At 30.3% G+C, this 17516-nt stretch overlaps 1 protein-coding gene across 8 annotated transcripts in view; it reads right to left on the reverse strand.

Moving 5' to 3' along the window:
- Window positions 1-17516, reverse strand: part of LOC144843165 (teneurin-3-like) — a 122017-nt gene that overhangs the window by 21843 nt on the left and 82658 nt on the right. For 7 of the 8 annotated variants that reach the window (XM_078699891.1, XM_078699892.1, XM_078699895.1 and 4 more), the window contains 4 exons: window positions 10607-10752; window positions 3443-3551; window positions 1399-1647; window positions 386-521 (listed from right to left, as the gene is read on the reverse strand). In XM_078699891.1, coding sequence (XP_078556017.1) covers window positions 386-521; window positions 1399-1647; window positions 3443-3551; window positions 10607-10752 — 640 coding nt within the window. Of the gene's footprint in view, window positions 1-385; window positions 522-1398; window positions 1648-3442; window positions 3552-9481; window positions 9936-10606; window positions 10753-17516 lie in introns of those variants that run through there. The other variant, XM_078699896.1, reaches the window with a different exon arrangement.

Raw genomic sequence — 17516 nt, forward strand, 5'->3', positions numbered from 1 at the left:
ACAAACGTATCATTACAGTCATTAGCGTTTGTGGATTATCTGTGAGAAGACTCTTCCGAGAAATAATTGCGATATTTGAGCTAGGCTTAATATTGTAGACTTATGAGTGTATGGCTAAAATTACAGAGGAAGTTGATGCAGCTAAACTTGGGTTTGATCTGGATACTGGTGCTTGGGCTTCAAATTATACCAGCTACAAAATAGGAGAGGGCCTAGGCTTACTATTACTAACTTTAGCTGTTAAATTTTACTTTAAGTTGATACTACTGAAACAGTTAATGAATTAGGCCTGTATTTGTACAGTAATTGCACAATTTTCAGCTTTGCCTATGTGTTGCTGTTAATCTTAAATGTTAGCTCTGTTACTAAATATAAAAAGACATACCTTGTCTGTCTTGAGTTGCTAAGGGAGTTGTTACTATTGAACATTGGGTTCGGCCCTGGCTGCGGATAATTCAAGTTCATTACATCTTGTCTTGGATGAAAATTTTGTTTTCCGTCGACGGGTATACTAGGAAGTGCTGCAAACGAAAGAAAGAACACTTCAACACCAAGAATAACAGATGAGAATAATGCGAGAAAAATTCAAGTCAGTTTGCACGCAAAGTTATTGGATTGAAAACGTGTGAATTGAATTGATCAATATTAAAATAATGTGACTAGAGATTTCACTAAACATTAACATATTAATAACAACATCTTCAAAGAAATAAATGAAATTACGACCTTGAAATTTCTATACAGGGAGAAATCCTCGTGAGAGATTTTGAAAGAAATGATTGAAGCTTATATAATACCACTAAAAGCATCTTCTGTCAAACGTAATCATGGAAGACAGCTCTGCTTACTACTTCAATAATTCATTATCTTAGCAGTATTATGTTATTATACTGGCTATACATAATAATATTCATAATAATTATCATTAATATCATTATGATACAAGACTTCATTGAATGTTAATAGACAAACATGTCAATGGTGAAGAATTATTTTACATTGAACAAAATGATGGTGTTTAAGCCATTCAAACGCAAAGGTCAGGGGCGGATCCAAGGGATCGCTAGAGATGCTCTCTCTTATTTTTTACCTCTAAAATGAAATTACTACTACTTACTTACTTTTTGATAATTAATGTTGACCGACTATCAGTATTAAGTGTTAGCTCTCGATGTTATAAAACAAATTTTGGATTTGCCCCCGAAGGTACTCCTGAGTTTTAGTGCACTGGTATTACTGTAGTCTCTGCTACAGTACCAGAATTGTTTCATTGTAGAAACAATGTCGCTATGTCATAACAAAACTAATACTGTACTATTAAGCACTGACTTAAAGGCATCCTTTAAATAAGATGTCACTATAGTGGTTGTTGTAAATCAAATATATATAATATCCCACCTTGATTTTGAATAAAGTTATTTTGTGGCATCGTATTCGACATTTGTTTCATTTGAAACATATTTTCTTCTGCATGTGCTGCCTCCGTACTTGAAATCGTACTGTGACTTGACCTAACATTTGACAGCGTTCCTGGTGCCGACCTCCCACTTGATATAAGACTTGACGCGGACCTGTCGGCTATGATGTTAGGGCGCATCATGTGTTGACGTCCTAACGAATGCCTGGAATTCATAGTTGAGGGCACACCTGTAGTATATCGAAGTAAAACAAACATAACATTTATCATTTTGCATGTGTATTAGATTTTCCACCAAAAAAAAATACAGAAATTGCACTTAGGAAAATTACTTTTGCCTACGGAGTACTGTAGTGTACCCATTTGATACTGCAAATTGTGAAATATGAAATTAATGTTTTGAAATCATTCTATATTCAAATAGTATAATAGTGAAATACTAGAATATACCAGGTATTAAAACATTTTATGCTTGTCAAAAAATATAAATAGCTAGCAATATTTCTTATTAGTAATAAATAACAAAATAAAATGACATTAAAGTTTTAATATACATTGAAAAAAATCAAATAATCAATTTTACATCAAAAACATTGATGTAATGTAGTACCAAGTCTAATTATTTTACGGCAACAACTACAAAAGACATTACATTTTATTTTTTGATCTGCCGTAAAATGATTACAATATTAATAATAAAACAAAATTATTGTGAATTACGATAAGAATTTGAAATATTTATATTTATGTCTTAATGGTCGGTTATTGAATATTTTCACGTAGACAGCCTCGGCGTAAATGCCATTCTAAAAGTTTTAAGCGGATCAGAATGTCCACGAAGGAATGTTAATTATTGCAAACAACGAGAATCGTTGAGCAAACATTAGCCGAAGAAGTGTCATAGAAGTATAGATAGGAGTTACTGCAGCAAATTTGTATTTTTATTATTTATAAACTATATATTACTGCAGTAATTAACAGACAACATGATGAATGATCTATCAACAGTATGCTATTTTAACAAGTCTTCCTAGAAGTTACTGCACAAACTATTATTACTGCAGTAACTAACAGAGAACATTTTCTAATCTATCAAAATCAACAGTACTGTATGTTATATTTTACCAATCCTTTCTAGAAGTTACTGCAAAAACTATTATTACTGCAGTAATATCCTTCCTATGTTCTATTGTATTTAATAACACATAAATAATAGCATTGAACAATGCTGAATAGAGCTCTAGTTATTTTCTAAAGTCTATGTACTTTATTTAATGTTCACTTATAAAATTAAATTTTATAGTGAAATATATAACTTTCAAATAAAGTTCAAAAACATTAAAAATGTTATTGCTTGTAGACAAAGACATTCTTTGTTCTGTTACTTTACGATTAATTATTTAAATACGACCATTTGGAAATTCTCAAAAGCTTTCATGTGCATAATATTTCTGGTGTATAAATAATTTGTAAATATTTTAAGTGAAGAAAAACATTAAATTCAACATTTCATTGAGATTAGAATTTCGCATTATTTATGGTATAACTGTCTTTGAAAGAAAAATGCACAATTTTATGTTATAGAAAATTCCTTACTTTTGTTAGCCATAGATTTATCTATACAGATGTTGAATAATCACCTCAATTTAAAACAAAATTTATGCACAGAAAAAGGTTATAAACAAAGATGAAAAAAAAAAACTTTAAAATTATTGGATGTCTTTGTATTTAATGAAAAACATTTAATTTCCGACCAGGAGGTTCTCTTTAATCTTGGCTGATTTTGTGTTTCTGTCTTTACGTTTTCGAAATGAACTCTACTGAACATTATCAGTACTTATTAAAGTATTTTTAACGGCAATTGGTTATTTTTTAATCCTTTGCTAAAGTTTGCCGCTTTGTACTCCCAAAACTAATCCTTGATTTAAAAAATTAATAATCGGCTATTTCCTGCTTTTTATTGTAAACTCCCATTGTTCTATGGACATAAATATGTAAAGTTAACACATTATGAATAAAACATACCTCCTGAAAACCCATCTTCCATTTCTGTTTCTGTTAGCGTTAGGCTAGATCCGCTACTCCTTCCGCTCTCTGATTGGTCCTCCCTATTTGAATGATGCCTAACTTGTTTCTAAATAAAGAAGAACATTTTATTAAATAATAAAACATAATTCATATTCCAAGCTGTATAAACAGGCATAAAGTAAATAAATATGTAGTTATTATCGCATTCAAATTTGCATAACAGTGTATTAGTGTAGAATTTTTGAATGTGAAATAAGATTGAGATAGGATTTATATTTACTATGACTCACTGTAGACTGCAGGAAGATTAGCCCCAACCCTTGGGGGTTTTTTCGACAATAGAATTTGATTGCAGCTTACAAAATTACATGAAATAGATCAATGTATTCATGACAATAATTTGATTATTAATCTTTAATATATGTCCTTAGATACTTCATAAGATAACCTTCAAGGGAATATTACATTATATTAATTTGAACCAAACTGGACATTAATTTGAACCAAACTGGACATTTTAGTGACATTTACAATGTTTTGATTTATTAAAATATAATTTATGTAAATTATTATAAATTTGAGAAACTCCAAACTACCCAGTGATATACTGAAAATTAATAAATTATTTATAATATATAATACTGTAACTATAGAAAATATAAACAAAATTGGTGTTGGTTAGAGAAGGGATTAGTTGACAAGGAGAACAAACATTTGACATTCAGCCAATTTTTGGGTTCAATGTCTTGGTCTTCTGATGACCTTAAGGGTTCAAGCAACATTAACTACTGTATGTATGTTAACATTTTTCATCGTCAAATTAATGATTTAACTCAACACATTTATGTTTCTTGTGTGGTTAGAGTACTGGTTTGCTGGTTCTAACTAATATCAGCTCTGTGTCAAACTTGTTCTGATAGTGACATCTACCAATGCATTGGCACTAGTCATCTTATAATTGGTGATTTTAACCCACTGTTGACAGTATCCTGAACACTTCTGTCCCTAGTGTTTTATTTGTGGAGATGTTAATTAGCAGATATACCAATTTCTATAGCGTTTATCTTTCAACAATGATATACTATTAAAACAATTGGTGGACATTTCTTTATTCTATGATAACCTTTGTCTTAGTTCTGTCAAAACACCTGAATGATAATTAATTAATTAAAATTTGTTGATAGACAAATTAATTAGAAGCAGAAACTGTGACGTTACTTTGACAACATGTATTGATGAATGATTGCAATCTTTGTTGCGGGATCAACCCAGTTATTCATTCAGTTGCATTTGTTGCATCTCTTTAATGTATTTTCTTCATTAAAATTTGTTCTAAGACTTTTTAAAAGAAAAGATCATGATTATACCATGTTTTCATACAAATTACAAGATGTTACTGTACTGTAGGCCTATTGTTTAACCATGGTCTATGGTATTCGTCTTGGAACTCCTTTCCTGCTGTGAATTGTTGACAATATCATCATAACAAAATTGCAACAAAACATATTCAAAACTAAGAAATATTATTCAATAATGTAAACTTAGAACCATGTCATATTAATATTTGCATTATCAATTTATGCACATAACTGCATGAAGGGTCATTGGTAGAATCATGGTTCACTTTTGATTTGTAGAAATAATTGAAATGTAGTCAACTTTGTACTGCTCTGTTAAACTTTGACCTAACATCTAATAAAGAATGAACACACTGCAAAGAAACCATTTATAACAAAGAGAAGAGAGAAAATTTGTTTTATGAATTATTAACTTATTTTGTGTTCCATCCACAAACTTTTCAAAGTTTTGCCTACTAATGTTAGTATAACAAGTAACAGTATGGTATTTTCAACTTTTAGGAAGAGTAATAAATTGCTATCAGAGAGATGTCCATTTATTTATAGTTTCTCTGTGTGAAGAAACAAAAAAACACGCTAAAAATGTTGATGATCACTATGAGAGATTACTAAACAAAGAAAGTAGTTTATACTGGTATCTAAATTATTCTGCAATTCTTTTTTTTTTTAAATCTTGTCAATAATTGGTGTACTGATGATCCTATAAAACAAAGAAATATTTTGTAGCTTTAAAGCTGTTCTTAATTGTCTGTCCAGCTTTTCTACAAAATTACTAAGTACTGATGAGTGATGAAAAAAACAAAGCCAAACCAAACTTTTCCTACTTTTCTTAAAAAATGTTGAAATCCTGTTCAAAATGTGGAAATATTAATGGCCTTAATAATTGATTAATTAAACAAAGCACATATTTTATGACCACATCATCATTCTCCCAAACAAATTCTAGACCCCAAGGACCTTTCTAACCTCTTCTAATGATCTTATTATTCCATCAGTAGCAAGTGTTGAAATGATACCAATAAAAGTCTTTTAGGCTGGAGTCAAGGCCTGCTCTCACCAGTTTGCCAATCTTTCTTCACATATAAACAGATGGTAAAGGAATGTCCAACTATGTGAGGTTGTACAGTGAAAGAACTGTGTTTACGAACTTTGTAGTTTGTATGAATAACTTTTGAAAATGTTATAAAACAAAAAGCCAATTCATTCATAAATTATGAAGTTAATCGGTTCATAGATTGTATGTTTGTGTAAAGTAGTTACTTTTAAAAATGTCTGTGATAAGCTTATGTTTATGAACATACTGTACAGTATGTAGTAATGATGCAGAAATTATAATATTCATATATCTTTTTTTTGTCCTATAAAATCTCTCCATTCTTCCATTTTATTTTCATAGTTTGATGCCTTTTATCATTATTCCTAATTTATCTGTTCATGTTTTCATGATATTATTATTAATGATGAAGATAATGTAAATATAAGCATAATGATAATAACATTATGGGTTATTATCGTTATAAATATTATCAAAAACAAATCTTTAGGAAAGATATCAGTTTTAGCACTATACAGCTCAGCCAGCAAGTGTATTAAATTACAATACAATTGCGATGTAAGTTTATTTAAAACGTAATTAATTTAACATAATATGTTACCAAGACATGCTGGCCATTAAAGAAATTATAATTCAAGATGTTTAATGTTTGAGTAATTATATTTCAGTACGAGCAATTCTAACATTTTTTTTATGATATGAATGACATCCAGCTAAATTAGAATTTGATTCTTTATAGTTTTGTTATTATTTACACTAAATGTGATTTCACACACAAGTTTCCCAAGGCCATTTTGTACATACCTCAACTTTAGTAATATATTTCCATGATGACAACTGCAAGTGTGAAACTTACTTTGTTTTTAATATTTCTACATCTACAAATTTGTTACATTGATTTATTAAAAATTGTCGCTGAACAACAGTCTCACAGATGCATCAACTTTTGATAAACGAAACATTAATTATTAGTTCACATCTGGTTTTAATTTTACTATTAGAAAAAATAATAATTGTAGAAAAAAATATGGCTGGGCAATAGATATAATAAGTTATCATTCATATGTTTGAATGCTTTGAGTGTTGGTATGACACGCCGTATGGCACGCCATATGACCTTCTGGCAGCAGTGATTATTCAACTCTTTTCAATTCCTCCACACTCGTGTGAGGTTTAAAATATTGCCTAAAGCTTTGTCTACACTATCAAACTTTATGTGACAAAAAATGTGATGTGCCCATACATGGACATGATGATGATGTCATATCAGTACCATATTTGCGAATATCACTACCATATTTGGGCACATCGCACTTTTTGTCAAACTAGTTTGATACAGTAGTGTAGGCAGAGCAATTGAATTATGCTGTGTGAAGGGATTTATGTACAAGAAAATACTTTATTTTATTTGTAGAAAACAATTTTCTAAACTCATTGTCAATTTTCATTGCATTTAGAAGATTGAAAATGTGAAGAATTTTATCATGGAAACATATCAACGTTTTTGTTGCAATTATGCAATTTGCAAATATATTACACATTAGGAAGATTGAAAATATGAGTAATTTTAAACAAAAAATCTCAAATTACAGAAAAAAATTCCAATTAAGATTTCCTATAAACACCTTTCTTACAGTTATGACATTTATAAAATTTAATTGGAAGCCAAAGAATTTTTTTTTAATAATTCCAAGCACACAATATGCCTTTAAGGGGTTTTATTTAACTTTTATGGAGGCGCTAGTAACAGGTATACTGTAGAAGTCTTATAATTTAATTAATTTGATAATCTAGGACCGATCCTTTTGTGGTCAGTGAGGCGAGGTCAGCAACGTATGCCTTAAATCTTGGTATGATTTCAACATTTGCCAGTAAGAACAACCGTCTTAGATCTTTAATTTAGATGGACAGCAAAAGATAAACTGGTTTCCTCTGTCCCCCCGTGTCAACTACCCCACTGGCACACAAGCATTTGTAATAAATAGTGAAGTGGTCAAGGCAAAAATATATGACTTTAATTAATTAGTAGATCTCGGAATGATCAATAAAAAAAGAATAGGGAGGGATATTCCTGAACTGTACAAACCTTAAAGCTCTGTCTACACTATCAAACTTTATGTGACAACAAAATGTGATGTGCCCAAATATATATATCGACATCATCATGTCATATCGCTACTATATTTGGGTAGACTAAAACTTAAATTTAAATAAATTATAATTGAATTAAAAGTACTGCAGTATATTCTTAATTTCTGAAGTAATACCATTTATAGAACTCCCTGATTACAGATAAGTCGCTACTAAAAATACTAAATAGTCCTACTGAATTTTAATCCTTTCATATAAGCCCACCTGTCCTCTAACCATTACTACTAATTATCTGTTGAAGGGTAACAAGGCTTATACCCAATAGTATTTATCAGCCCTATGGCTACAGTATGTAACTATAACATATTTCTTCATTCATATTTCTAACAGCAATAAAAATACCTTTTTTCATGTTCTTTCCATTTGAGTTCCAAGCCTATTACATTAGTCACATTAACCTAGAAACAATCTTACAATTTTCTATTTTAAAAAAAAATGGTTATTATTCCTTGTCAATCTTTCATATACATGGGAAAAAACAAACAGGGGAAATATGCTAATCCCAAGGTCATGTTCTGAATTTCTATTGGTTTTGACTTCATTATGCATATGATATTTAGATACTGATTAATGTATACGAAAATGTACCCAATTCATCAAATTGCCAGGGGTTGATGACCAATCTGTGTGAAATATTACCGATTTTATGAGACGGAAAATTATAACATTGCGCATGGCGCATTTTAGTAATGTAGAATATGTATTAACATTTTAAATTGCTGATAAAATTGTGTTATTTTTAAGTGAAACAACCTTGGAAGCATTGGGAATTATAATCAATTGTTTTACTTTACTGAAAAAATTGTTCCATGTCTTTGTACACTGTGTCAATAACACCTTAAAAAACCCAACAAAATGTTCCATAATAGGGGTGTCCCCTGGATATAAGTTGGCTGTAGTGCTAAATATATAAAGGAAAATTTCCCCTTAATAGCAGTGTCCACCTGAATGGAGTTGTCCCAAATGAAGGGTTCTACTCTATTAAAAAAATCAAAATATTAATCCTCTATTCTTAAAAACTATTTCATTAATTAAAAATTAAGTATTAAAAACATTACCAAAATAAAATCCGATATTAACTATAGTTATTTTTCAAACACAAGGACACATAAACTTTTTCGACCACACCCAGAATTCCAAACTCCTTAATCAGAAAGCTGAAGAATATTGGACCATAATCCTTTCATGACTGAACATACAATAACATTTAAATAATAAATGAAAACCTTCTAGTTTAATATGACACAGTTTGAAATTACGTTGCTGAATTAATTGTCTTGTTATTTAATTTAATACAGATTGCTGAATACATATACAGTTAGCGCTAGTTTAGCTAAGAGATGACATTTATTTAAAAACATCTTCGTATGAATATTTTTCATTAATGTAATGTTACAATATGTCAACAGAAACTAGATATTTCAAGTCTAATATATAAGATCAGCATAAAAATGGGTAAAATAGATCAATTACCTTACTATCTGGGTCATCAGTAAAACCTGATTGAATCAAGTTTCTGATAAATCCTAGCTCGTGTCCCACATGGGTGCTTGCTCCGACATCAAACGGTACCACCCCATTCGTTTAAATTCAAAACTAACGACAACGAGAAGGCTTTACAAGCGAAAAATCCATATTCATGTTGATGTCTTTCTAAGCTATTGAAACACTGCGTGCATGCATGATGTTGAATAGGGTGATTGGCAACGATAATGACATTCAAACTATCTACTGACTTTTAATGCTGATAATGAATACACAACACAGACGCAGATCAAATTCGTTCTCATAAGAATATCCGATGTAATAAATTTCACGTTGAGGTAAGGGATCATGTCAAAATGTTCCTACTGCAGTAACTGCAATTATTGTCAATGTTTAATGCCATAATTGTAATTATTATGTAATTGCAGTAATCAGTAGGTCAAGTATTTACTGTGGTAGTTGCAATGATTGCGGTAAAAATTTCTAAATGCAAAAATATTTTATGGTTTAATTTTAGTTTAATTTGGTTTTAGAGAACTTGTATTTTATATTTAGACCTTTATATTGAATGAAAGAGAATTTTGTTTAAAGAGTTGTGTTCTATATACTGTAGCTATTATTATTCTCTACCACTACTAGCTGTCAGATATTATCAATGTTTTAAATACAAGTAATTACTTTAATGTCATTAACATTGCAGACATATCTAATTCTGTCTTGTAAAAATCTGCAATGCATTTTACCGGCGAAAACACATTAATGTTTTCAAACAGTGGAACTCTTCTCTAAAGTACTTACTCCATGAATTCCAAAGATATCTGAAACATATATATTGTATTCCCCCTATACCAATGTTAAATGTATTTTAGGGTAAATGCTAAACTAAAGATGAAAGCTCCAAAAACCATGCGCAAATCTTCTCTAAACTAATTTTAAGTAGTAATCAAAATATTAACTTATCATGACTTTGAAGTTTTACTTTTTTTAATCGAAAAAGTCAAATTATGTTATTGTTAGTATATTTAAACAATTTTTGACAAAAATGCTTCCTCACATACAGTAGATCTCCTTCAATTTGTCCCTGAATTTTATAAAAAAAATTATTATAATTACTTTTAAGTAGTTGTCAACAGCCATCAGAAGTTGGTCAGGCGTAAGGTCTGGTGGGGGCGGTCTTGGATTACGCTCAAGTGACATCTTGTCTTTTCCAGACGGTCGATGACTACTAATAATATTTGGTTCGCTTGTCGACATAATACCTGTAAAATTGAAAATCGTTTTTTATGGATTAAACAATTTAAATATTTTAAAATTCATGTTAGTATTACATTAATACTTAAGTAAGAATAATATTAATGCTCAAGAATCTATAACTTACATCATCAAATATAGATGTAAATTGATATATTTTAAAATAAACTAATAATGACAAAAATAATTACGAAAAAGTAATGATATTAACGCGCAATTCCCTTAGCGGTCAATTCTTCATGCATCAATGCTTTCCACTCAATATTAAGTGACTAAACTAAATGACCATTCAGTCAATTAATAATAAAATCTATATCACGCATAAAATAAAAAGGATATTCTTACGTTAATGTTCATACCCACAATAAGTTGTGTAATTGCCAATCGATTTTTCTCGTTAAGTAGATGGGTAAAAAGAAAATCTCATCCAAGATATGACCCGTTTTTGATCGTGAGCGTAATAAGATTACGGGTAGTATTAGAGTTATGAAGATTGAAAAGCCTGCAATAGCTATGATGGATTGGCCAAGTTATAATCCGCTACAATCATGATAATCGTCATCTCTTAGCCGAACGCTCTATCTCTTATTGTAATTGGTTGAATGGTGCATTCTGAATTTCTTGTATGTTGATATTAGAGCAAAGTATCGTAAACAAAGATGAATAAGAGTATACGCGCACACAATTGTAAACAAAGATGCCAGTTTTAATTCCACAATAATTGGATGTATCATAAACACAAATTTGTTTAAAAAGATTGAGTAATCCTTTGAAATTGGATTTAAGATCTTCATCTATTTCATAAACAGACAAGTATAAGAAAAGTCAATGGAGGGCACCGCAAACCAATAATGGCGCAAGTTCAAGGGATTCCTCCTCTACCATAGTTGTGGCAGTAAAATAAGTTTTCTTGGATAAAGACTTCACAATACAGGTTCAGTGTACATCTGGCTCTTGCAGACTTTAGGCTTATAGAAATCAGTAAATCCTTTGGAAGAGTAGCTGGGGTGGGGGGGGGGGAGGGGGGGCGACCCATGTGAGATGGTACATCTCAGCCCTGTCAAAAGGATGGCTGAAGGAGTGATGACATCAGACCCATTACAGCCAATGATGCTAATTATGATTACGAGTATTGTAAATTTGATAATTTGCTTGTGTTAAAAATTGATTTACACATAAAAAAATATTTTTAATTTAATTTTAATTGCTTCAGGTACATGAAACATGGAACATGATTATCACCATCAAAAGAGATTCATATTATGTTCTACCAATAAAATGAGTCATGCTTGAAACAAGTAGAAAAGGTTATGAGGTCTCAAAGACAATTGGATGCTGCTAATTTATTCAACATCTTAAAAAGCTTTATTAGCAATAAAAATGTACACAAACAAAGTAAAGATGATACCATTCTACTGGTATATCAATAAAATTAGTCATAAGTTAAAGGGGTTATGAGGTTAAAAGTAACATTTAATTACACAATACTAATTTACCTACCATCAGAAAGACTGTTAAAACTGCTTTCAAAAGAATAATTTTTTGGACAGCCACAAATAATTCTATCAACATGTTTATGTTTTTCCAACAATCTTTGGCATGATATAAAGGAGAGAGGTGTGGCTATGAAAAGCGAGAAGGAATTTAAAATTAATATCAACAATGTGTTCTAGCCATGAATCAATGTCTAACGATTATCAAGCCAACATCAATCAAAGAGCTATACCGACGACAAGACCTACAAATATCAGCGGTTAAACAGATTACTTTGCGATGTACTTTACGAAGTTTGCCAAAACACATTTTTTTTTCCTTTTATACCAATCCAAAAGCAAGAAACCCACTAATTACAGAATGGATATCATGCTTATAAATAAGTCTCACTTAAGGCTTAATAATTATGGAGTAAAAATAGCAATGAGCTACAATCCTGCCTGGTTTAAATCCCGGACATTGGGATTGGATCCTTGAAATTAGGATTGGAAGGCAAGCATGTTTACCACCAAGCTACTCCTCAACTATAAACTTGAGAAGAAAAGAAAATTGGAGAATAAATAGAATGCTTTAAAAAATGCTTTTGTATCTGTTATAGGTGATTTTCTTTCGGACAAAATTAGATTTTCCTCTAGAGCATTTTTACTATATTTTATTTTTGCAAAACCAAATTAAAAACTAGACTTTTCTATTAGAGTTTTTAATATCATATTTTTACCATAAGAAATCGATCTATATTATGTTGTGATCATGTTTCCTAAAGTAAAGCCCATAAGATACAGATATTTTCCTTTTATCATGTTTCTTAAGAAAGAGTAAGTTTGATTGAACGATAGTTGATACATTGTAACATGATGGTTGTATAGTGAAAAACGATCGAGATTAATGCACCCACAAGTGACGTTTGATACGTATTATGAGCGACATTTTGAGAACATAGATTTAGAATTACATTTTCACATTTAATTTACAAATATAGATTTTTAACTTAAAGAAATTCAGACGGCGACGGCGACAGAAGGCTGGATAAAAATATCTATACTGTAAAGTAGCTTCTTCTGACTAATAATATCTCTAATCTCTATATATACATGGAGAGTTGGAGATAATTTATTTCAGATTTTATTAAATTATTATATTATATACACCATATTTTCTCGAAGTATTAATTTCAAGGGAATTGCTATTTTTACGCATTTAAGAATTGTTTTAATTACTTGCTATATACAAAGCATTAACACTCATTCGGTGAGAATTAGCCAAACCCTTTTGGGATTTAGTAACTATGCGAGTGTTTATCAAAATTTAATCTATATTAATCAATGTCTTACTGCCTATATTAAAGTGATTTATAATATTTATTATTGTTTGAAAATTGAAAATCTTTCAATCCAAAACAATAAACTTTGGTACAGTACACGCTCTTTTTCTATTGGAGTTACATTGTGGTCTATTGGAGTTACATTGTGATTTAGCTTGTTCAGTGTTAAAACGGCTAAACCCTGCAATTAGCAATACCTGTGATCAAATGCACAAAGTTGTATAATCCAATGAGAAGCTATTTTTATTGATTGTTAAAAGTTCTGAAATCTATCAGAGTTTGGATGTATGAAACCTAAACTAAGTTATATTGGTGTTATTGACATGGATGTATAAAGATAGGTATCTGATCATGAGCATGTAGAATATAATTCGAATCAGCTTATTCTATGCATGATTAACTCTAGTGCGTGTGAACACACATACTATATAGGAATACTCAAAACATAAAAAGCACACTAACTAAAAGACTTGGGACAATTTTTTCTGTACAATTCATATAGCAATATTCTATTTCTTTACAGAATTTCATTACAACTTTATTACAGATAATACATTTTCCAACAACATTGTGCTTGACAATTCAGTTAACTTCTATAAACACAAATTCATCAAAGCCAATTTGTTATCTAAACATTCACTTTAGTAATGCACTACTGTCTAAACAACTAACATCTTCTATTTTATGATTTCTATTAATATTTCTGAATAACAATTGGATTTATATTAATGATAATAGAATAATGTACAAATAGACAACATATGTTAAATGTACTTGTACTGTACTTCGTAGTCAATTGAGCTTATTTGTTCTCCTAATAACTATTGTACCGTATAGTAGTAGTTAGTAGTAGTATGATGATGATGTAATCAAATTTTTCAGCTCTTTTTTAAATATCTTTTACTTAAATTTTCTCCTAAATAAACAATATTTACCTGAAACTAAAAATCTAGCATATACTGTGTTATACATGTACGCAATACTAATTTATCCCTAGTAGCTATACTCATTACGGTAAATGTATAAACCACATAAATACATCTAAAATCCACTTAAAATTCAAACTGCCAATTTTGATTAATACAAAAACATACAAGATTGTATAACAATTACTACAATGCCAAATATACAATGTTACAAATTAGGACATGCTGCCTAGAACCTAAGAATGCCATAAGCTGTGTAAATCACTGTGTTGAAGTTAAAACGTGTGAAGAGTTATTTACCATTACAAAAGAAATAACAATTACTCTCAGCATAAGAACACAATTCATCACTGTAAACACTATGGGTATTATTTTTGTCAGTAATTTATTTAAAAAGGCAAGGTGTTTTTTTAGGATAATTGAATTAAAGCAGTTTTAGATGCTGTTGTGAAGTATGTTGGGTTAAAAGTAAGTGTAAAAACATGTCAATAAAATGTATGTAGTGTAATCGTTAATGCTGTAATATATAGTATTAGTATATCTCTTTGGATTCAATACTAATAACGAAATTGTACAGAGTGCCTACCTATCTACAACATTTAACTACCAAGCTGTATAAACAGATGAGTTTGAACCATGGTTGTGGGTGGGTGGTACTTTTTATCTAATACCACATATTTATATTTCAGCACTGTTTTTTTCCTTTTCATAATATACACATTATCAACACCTTTTTAATACTTTTACCATATTGTTTTCCTACTTTATTTAAAATTATTTCTAATATAACTTCAACTAGGAATTATTACTTGACATAAGAAAAATCACCTTAGGATGAAAACTCCCTAGGGTTCAACGTTCTATTCACTTCAGAAAAAAATTGCCGAAAGCACTGCAACCTTTACTTATGAATCATACGATATAAGGAGTGGATATCAAGAGCATTAACTGATACGAACACAGATGTTGTTTAAGAAACAGCATTGTTGGCCACATCAATATAGTCAATTGTTCTCATTTCTGTTCTAGTAATCGGTGAGCAAGGCAATGAGTATTAAATTTCTCCTCATTTGGATAGCTTTCCCACATGAAAATTATCAATACTTGTACTTAAAATGTTCTGAATTAACAGCAAAGTTGATGCACAAATTGCTTTCATAAACTGAGACCCAATTCAGTTGAAAATGATTAGTATTAAACTTCCGTCATATTTATTTTCTATGTTAGAAAAATTAGACCCTAATGCTGTGATTAGCAGACGGTTATTAAGGAAAATTTGTCAGATAGAATCTGACAAACGAATTTGAATGAACTTTAAATACAAAACGATTTATTGCGTGCAATTCAGGTAATATTTGTAGTTATTTATGTTTTTAAAACAGTGACTAATCAAGGAAATATTGTAAGATTCTAACGAGCTAATGACGGTTAATTCTAACCGATAATTATGATAGAAGTACACTGACATTTTCATCAATGTTTATGGGAAGATGACGTGTGACATAACGACAATGGTCAAACATGATATAAATTTCATAGTTCATAGAAAACCAGGCCATGTATAGAATTCAAAATTTCAACTTTACGATACAACAAAACTATTAAATTTATAGTGTTATGGTACTGGTAGTTGTGCTGATGAAGAAAAAGTGAATGTACGAAACAGGAATCAAAGGAAGATTAATTAAATTTAGTTCTCTCACCCACCAAAAAGAGGTGTCTCCCTAAAAGGAACTGTAGAGTATGTATTGTAAAAAGTATTTTAATGATATCTGTCACAACACAAAGATCTTTCAGAGGTGGGTCAAATCATTTTTTTACCTTATTCCAAGAAATCATTACATTAATGAAAGAAGAAAGAATGAAAGCATTTCCATATGCAGTGAACGCCTGACATTACATTGTTGGGTTTGTCTGTATGTTAAGGTTAATCTGCAGTGGAATAAAATCAGCCTTAGGTGATTAATTAAGCCAATGTATTAAGAGGCAGCTGCAAAACACATGACATAACAGAATAAACTTTATACTGCACAATGTAAATTTTTCAACATAAAGTATATACAAGTACTTCAGTGTATGCAGTGGTATAACGCTGGGTAATTGCATTGAGCTTCTTATGCTCTGGGACCTCTATAGTCTAAAGATCTGGTGCCCCTGAGATTAGCCAGTGCTCATAGCTGTTACGCCACATAGTGTACGGAGTATTCAAGACAGAGATGGGCAAAATAACTCAATCAAAAACATTTTTGGCAACATGATGTTAGTAGGATTAAATTCTCATCAACATCAATCTTTCAATTTGAGAGAACATACTGTAGACACTATGTTAATTCATTGTACACATGCAGGAACATGTGCTTTCTCTCTTGTTCCTAAAAACATGAACAACAAAACAATATGTATAGGTCATGAAAATCAACAACTAATGAACCAATATGAGTAGGTCATAGGTCATTGCAAATTAAAAGCTCTCTATTTATATACCTAATGCAACAATAATGTTTAAAATGATTCCTTTGCCATTAATAAAACATCTACAGAGAGGAATACGCAGTGCTTCTAAATGTGTAAGATATATTATCTCACAAAATAAATATGCAAATTTAATGTACTGCTGCTACTTTCAGTAATTAGCATTAATATTTTATATAATATTTCATTCTGTCTTAACAGTGTCGAGTTGATAAGTATAAAAACAGACATCCTTAGAAATAATCATGAGTTTAAATGACAACACTTAGGAATTATTAAATATTTAGAAGTTAAAAGAATATCCATAGCCGATTCTGGATTTAAATTACAAATCAGTAAATTATGTTGCTTTTTTTGAGCATGTGACTGCAAATCTTGCGACCGCATCACGCGTAATGGAGAACGGTTTTGACTTACAGCATTGCAGCTGTTATCTACCGCGCTCTAATGATCACATGTGCTCGCCAGCAGTCGTATTTGATATCATTACTGCTTTACATAAAATGTTGTATGCATTTGCGGCAATTTTTCGAATTAAGGTGAAAAATGAAGATTTAGC

This window comes from Antedon bifida, chromosome 5, assembly GCF_963402885.1.
Source record: "Antedon bifida chromosome 5, ecAntBifi1.1, whole genome shotgun sequence".
In the NCBI taxonomy this organism is placed as follows: Eukaryota; Metazoa; Echinodermata; class Crinoidea; order Comatulida; family Antedonidae; genus Antedon; species Antedon bifida.